Genomic DNA, 6,573 nt, shown 5'->3' with positions numbered 1-6,573 from the left:
TGACAGTAAAATGGAAAATTACTTGCTGATATCTAATAGCATACTTTTCCTAAAACCACATATACTATCCCTGAGAGATTTGGTGACATATGTCAAATCATTTAAATAATATTCTTATCTGGTTTAGAAAATGAAAATTATTTCCAACCACTAGCATTTCATTTTTTATAACATAAATTTAATTACCACTTCTATCTATTATAGAATCACAAAAAAAGTTCCTTATTTTTTAAGACAAAGCTTATCAAAGATTTAAAAGTTTATTTTTTATATCTTTATTTAATACATACAAATGTTTTAAAAGTACATAAAAACTCATTCTCTAAAGTATGATCTGTTTATTAACAATATCTATTGCACAAGGTTACAACAAAAGAGCCAAAAAATTAAGTTAATTCTAGACTTCATTAGATTGAATTTAAGAAAATGTTTTCTAACCATTTTGGTTAAGCTTAGAATTCTGTGTAGCACCATAATTTATATTAATTAATTATTGATTCAATAAGTGTTTATAAGGAATATTTTTTTCTTTAGAAGTCAGACATTTCTTTGGGTCCTTTTTTACTTGAAATTCTCAAATTTTCTTTCATCAACATAAGAAGGTATAGTCTTGCATGTATACAAAAGCATTATTTCCCATTTCATAGGTTGAAAACAATGACTATGGTTTCTAGGAAATAGGCAAGGCAATGAACAGATGAAGGACACTGCCTGGTATCTTGCTATCAGTGACAGATGAACATTTTGGGGAGTTGGGGAAGAGCACGCTTCTGCTTCTCCAGAACATAAATAAGCTCATTTTAGAAAACAATGTCAATTGCCTTGAAACCTTTCCATAATCCCAATTTCAGCAATATTACCCTAAACTGCTTCCTAATAGCCCCAAAGAATTAATGGCTGCAACAAGTATCCAACCTTTTTCTAGGAAGTAATTGACTTCCTGGAAGAATCTGATCACCCTATTACATTATTTTTTAAATACCATTCTTACCTGGAAAGCCTTACTTAGCATATGTTCACCTTCCTTAGATCCAAGCAAATTTATTATTATTTGTTTACCATATAAATTCTTAAGTGTTCTAAAATGCCTATTAAAGAAAAGAAATAAGCATATGTCAAGTGACAAGTTAAAATTTTTTTCGATAAATAGTAATCCATTGTTAAACAGAACCTAAATGGTAGTATTTTAAACTCACAACAGAACATATTACAAAATTATATACAAGTTCATTCCACATAGTCTCAAAACTCTAAATTTATGAATATTCATTCAATAATTGTATTATTACAATTTCCTCTCTGACTTATCAATATGAAGCCTCCCACCTATGCTGGAGCTATTGGAGTCATCCAGCTCCCTCTCCACTCTCTGAGTATGGTGTCAGACAAGCACAGAGGACATAAGCCACCCACTTGGCTGTTAGGGAGGCTGGGGCAGAGGGCTTAAGGCTGCACCTTGCAAGTGAAGACATCATATGCTCCGTGAGTATTCAGAAAGAACTCCTTAATAGATCTAGCCTTAAAAAAACAGGCCCCATATATGAGCCTATTCTGTCCAGCTTCTAAGTACTATAGAGGCTGTAGAGCAATGCCATCCCAAAGAAATATAACATGAGCCACAGATATACTTTTATATTTTCTAAAAGGTACATTTAAAAAAAAGTAAAAATAAACAAATGAAATTATTTTACATGTTTTATTTAACTCAATACAGCTAAAATATCATTTCAACATGTAACCAATATATAAAAGAAATATTAATAAGGTAATATTTGTTTTTTGGTTTTTTTTGCACTAAGTCTTTGAAATCCAACATGTATTTTACACTTACAGCACATCGCAATTGGACTAGTCAATTTCAAATGCTCAAAAGCTACATGTGGCTAGGGGCTATCAGATAGGGTATTGGACAACCACCCATTGAAGTAGTTTTAAGGCCAAGAGATCAAGACCCACAAATCTAATGCTCCTACCCCGAGAAGTCATAACACTAGGTGTCACTGTCTTCCAGTTAAATTAGGAATCAGAAAAATTTTACTTAGAACCAAAAAAGGTGAAATGAATCAGTAAATATAATTACAACTGGTCACATTGCTTAATAGTATCAAAACTCACAGCACTGAAAATAATCAGTCTTACCTGTCAAAAGCAGGTGCATTGGCTTCAAATCCCCTTGACATACGAACACGATGAGATCCCACCTAAAACAAGAAAAATACGAAAAGCCAACATGTAGATAAAAGATATGTCATTGTTTGTTTACAATATTCAAAAATCCATTTGCTGAACACAAAGCATTAAGTCAGATGACTGACTGGCACTCATGATAGTCTTTGAAAATACAAGGTTTAGGACTTTCTGCTCCCTTTTATTTTTTAAAATATAACCTCATAAAAAAAAAAGAGCTAGAAGTTAGCCCATTATGAAGCATTTGTAAACTAAGAGAAATTTGTATCTATGAAAAATATTTTTTAAGTGCTTTCATATACATTACCTTGTTTTAAGCTCAAACATGTGCCCTGTGTAAGTCAACAGATATTACTGCCATTTGGAAAATAAAACAAATACAGCCAGGTGAAATAACTTGTCCTTTTGGTCAATATCATTAATTCCAAAACAGATTTCTAAATTCCTACTCTTCCAAGCTGCCTACAAAAGCAATGTCTATGTGTTAAAAATATTGTTCTGGAAAAACAGACTTTTCGAAGTTAATCTCATAGTCACATAACTATAGTAATAGAACATTTTGTAGAATCAGAGAATTTGCGTTAAGAAAATGAAACAAGATGGAAAACATCTACCTATTGTGTTTTGTTATAGTTTTTCTTTTCTCATACAGGAGAGAGAAATGACACAGATCTGAGAAATATAACAGATGCCAAAACAAATATAAAAGTAAGATTATATCATTTCCCTGAAGTTTTAAACATTTCCTTCTGCGACTTGGGGATCAAAGTTCACCAGATTTCATTTTAGCTAATCTGTGAACAAACTGACTTGAAAGAGGGAATGGGAAAAGTGTTGCCAAATCAGTTACGCAGTTCGAGAAATAAAATCAGAAAATAAGCTCTAATATGCTCATCCAATTCTAAAATTGAATTAACAGTATTATCATTCATTCAGCATTCGCCCCCTGTTCTGATAAGTGAGACAATTTAATGGCTGTACTAATGAATTGGTGGTTTTTCTTTTTTTTTTTCTTTTCAGTAAGAAACTGATTAGCTGTTTTTTCTTTTCAGTAAGAAATTGATTAGCCTAGTGTCATATCTATATTTAATTTCATTCTATAGTGCTTAGCAGTCTACATAAAATGTCAAACTGAGAGATGTGTGCCCCAGGACACTAAGCATTTTACTTTGCAGGAAATTTAGAAGTCAATACTTTTTCTTTCATGTAATCTCCAGCAATTACCTGTAACTCAAAGTCCAAGATTTAGCATTATGTTGATTTATTTATATTCATCTTGTGCAATACTCCCAACCGTCAAGAAGGTGAAAAAATACAAGCTCTCATGTTTTTCAGGTAATGCCTCTGGTTCTTCCCCACCACCTGGTTCCCTAACACGTATACACAACTAGTTATATCATCACTCAGAGCAATGTATTAGTTAAACTAGACTAGGTTTCATTACTCGATATTAAAGAAAAAAATTCTATAATAAAAGAGCTGTTATGTCAATTGTGATGAAAGCAGCACTCTAGAAAGTTTTAAGGCTTTAAGTAACTAAAAATTTACCCAATTAATTTTTTTAAAAAGTTGCATCAAAGATATTTTTAGAAAACCAATTAATTGAGAAAACATCATTTTCCACCAATAGTATTGCTTCATGTTCACATATTTTGAAATTTCGATTTGACCAAAAATTCAGTGTACAATACTATACTGGGCATAGAGTTCATGGTGCTCACCATCCTTAAGACTAACATAAAGCTACAATATAATGTCAGCCTAATACTATAAATCATAAATGCTAAATAACTTCAGAGAAAGGAAATCATAAGTAAAATGAGTTGCCAGCACTTAAAATATCATTTTTATCTACGTAGCACCTTATGACAACTCTTACGCTGTCTCAACCTAATTCATATTGATCTTCACCTTTTCCATAAAACGCCTGACTGTCCAAACAGATTGCAAGCTCTCTCTGAAGCATCATTATAGTCTCTGAATTTCTCACAGCACAGTATACAAGATCATACACCTCGTACAGATAATATACACAGGAAGAACTCAAGGATTTAATGAAGAGGTCAGTGCGGAAGTGACTAGAGGTCAGTGCGGAAGTTCTATGAGGTCTAAGTTGGCTACTGAAGGGCAACAAACCCTAATTTTGGGAGCAGAGGATTCCTGTTAGAAAATAGCAAGTCAGGAAGCTGGAGAGATAGAGGAAAGCCAGGTCATGAAGAAACAGGTGCCTGGTAGGTCTGAGGAGCATAATGTACCTTAAGTAATTAGAACTGCCAGATAGCTAGGAGGAGACTAGTTAGAAAACTGTGAGAATTTTGCAGGCAAACAAACAAACAAAGAAAACACACACACACACACACACACACACATATGTACGTATGTGCGCGCGCGCGCGCACGCACACACACACACACACACACACACACACACAAAGACCTAAACTGGCATGATAAAGTGGGTGAACAAAAAAAGGGGGGGCATGCCTAGGAGAAGGCTGGGGCTATGTCACAGCGCTGCCTTTGCTTGCTCAGCATGGGCCGCTGGAGCAGATGGGGCTGGGGATGCTTCGAGTCATCAGAAGATGATCCTGCACAACAGAAGTTCTCAAATTTGACTGGAAGGGAACTTGGTTAAAAACGCAGATTCCCAGCCCCATTCCAAGAGATTCTATTTCAGCTGATGTAAAGTTGAAGCCATGAATCTGTTTTAAAACCACGTCAGATGATTCTTTTAGAAAATCTTTTCATTAAAAAAACCTCAGAAGAATTAATCATGAAGGTAAGAGGCAAGACAAGGGACAACTGCCTGAGGATTTTCTGTCTGTGACTTCTGAAATGGGACACCTCACTAGGCAACACCGACTTTGGGGTCCCCCTAAAATAAATTCTGGTCTCCAGAATACACAGGACATCTTACAACCATTTACAACCACTTTGAGTCAAAAATCCTTGTTTATCTTCTATGAGAAAATTAACTTTTGGACTTAGTATTTTTACTTTTAAAAATCAATATCTATTTTTCAGTTTTTTAAAAATCGATTCTCTATTGCCTCACTATTGCCTACTCTTTGAGGATGGTGGGGGAAATGATAAAAGACAGTCATGAAACCCACTCATTCTTGTTCAAAGAAAGGCTGACTTTCAACTACTAAGCTAAATAGTTGAGAACCGCTGACCCAATCCTCAACCTAATCCGACAGCAATAGGCAACTCAGTGACCATTAAGCAGAATTGTTGAACTGTCTTGACGTCTCAGAAACTACTTTCTCTTTCAAGAAAGGCATAATTTAAAAATCTGTAGTGTTCAGCCCATAATCACATGACATTAGCCAGCCAGACTATCTGTGTGGCAGGGCAAACCACAGAACACAGAAGGAAGTAGGAAGGAAGTCCCATCAAAGGAGGATCCCTCAATGTAACTACTCAGGATCCAACCTTAGTGAATAATCAGACACTGCAATTCTGAACTTCTAGTGAAATAACACAGAAAGCAGTATAACGGAGGGCCTATAAGCAGGCTATTAGGGTCTCTTGACTTAGCCTGTCTAAAGCAAAAGCACTCGCCTTGCATTGAAGCAGGGCTTTAGGAATTCCTAAAGCATTATTCCAAACACCCTTCTCAGATGACGAAAGCTTAGGAGAAGTGGTGTAGGGATGAGATTCTTTCCTGAGAGAGACTTAGGGAGAGGTATAGCTATTTAAATTACTCTTATATGCCAAAAATAAAACCCAGACAAATCAAACCAGGCTTGACAAGAACTCAAGATCTTAGCAAAGCAGTACAAGTGTTAATCCTTGTGATTCTTGGTCTGTCTTAAATAAACTAGACTATTGAAAAGGTTCAAGTGCTCTTCAATTTTTCTCCATGATAGCCAGAATGTAAGAGAGATCCAGCTATGAATGAAAAGTAGGCAAGATTTTTTTCTGACCATTTTCTCAATACTGTAGACTGAAGCACAAAATTTACTAGACAGTATATACTAGAAGCCTAAATTAATATAACTTCCTTTTTCGGGATTAAAGGGTTTTGAATAAAAATAAAATGCAAAACACACTATTATGGGCAATCCAATATTATGACCTTACATGAAAAAAGAATCTTATATTTTAAAGATTAGACATTTATATCAACAAAGGAAAGTTTAAAAATAATTAGAAAGCAAGCCAGAGAAAATATGCAAGATGACAGATCAATATAAATTACAAAGTAAAATTTCAGTAGCAGATATATTATCGATAATAACAACAACTAACCATTACATAGTGCTGACTGTGTGTGCCAGGCACTATTTATTCTAAGTACCTTCCATTTCATCCTTATGAAAACCCTAAGAAGTAGGTACTACTAATATTATTATTCCCATTTAAGATAAGAAAGCTTAGACAC

The 6,573-nt window shown here is 34.5% G+C and overlaps 1 protein-coding gene across 5 annotated transcripts in view; it reads right to left on the bottom strand.

Moving 5' to 3' along the window:
• The window catches only part of SYNJ1 (synaptojanin 1), an 86,173-nt gene that overhangs the window by 55,055 nt on the left and 24,545 nt on the right, over positions 1-6,573 (bottom strand). For all 5 annotated transcript variants that reach the window (XM_023519722.1, XM_023519723.1, XM_011373841.2 and 2 more), the window contains exons 7-8: positions 2,140-2,201; positions 992-1,088 (exon numbers count right to left, since the gene is read on the bottom strand). In XM_023519722.1, the coding sequence (XP_023375490.1) occupies positions 992-1,088; positions 2,140-2,201 (159 nt within the window). The remainder of the gene's footprint in view (positions 1-991; positions 1,089-2,139; positions 2,202-6,573) is intronic.

Source organism: Pteropus vampyrus, unplaced genomic scaffold (genome assembly GCF_000151845.1).
Source record: "Pteropus vampyrus isolate Shadow unplaced genomic scaffold, Pvam_2.0 Scaffold233, whole genome shotgun sequence".
NCBI lineage: Eukaryota > Metazoa > Chordata > Mammalia > Chiroptera > Pteropodidae > Pteropus > Pteropus vampyrus.
Note: the sequence above shows the minus strand (reverse complement) of the source record. Positions and strands in the feature narration are given on the sequence as shown.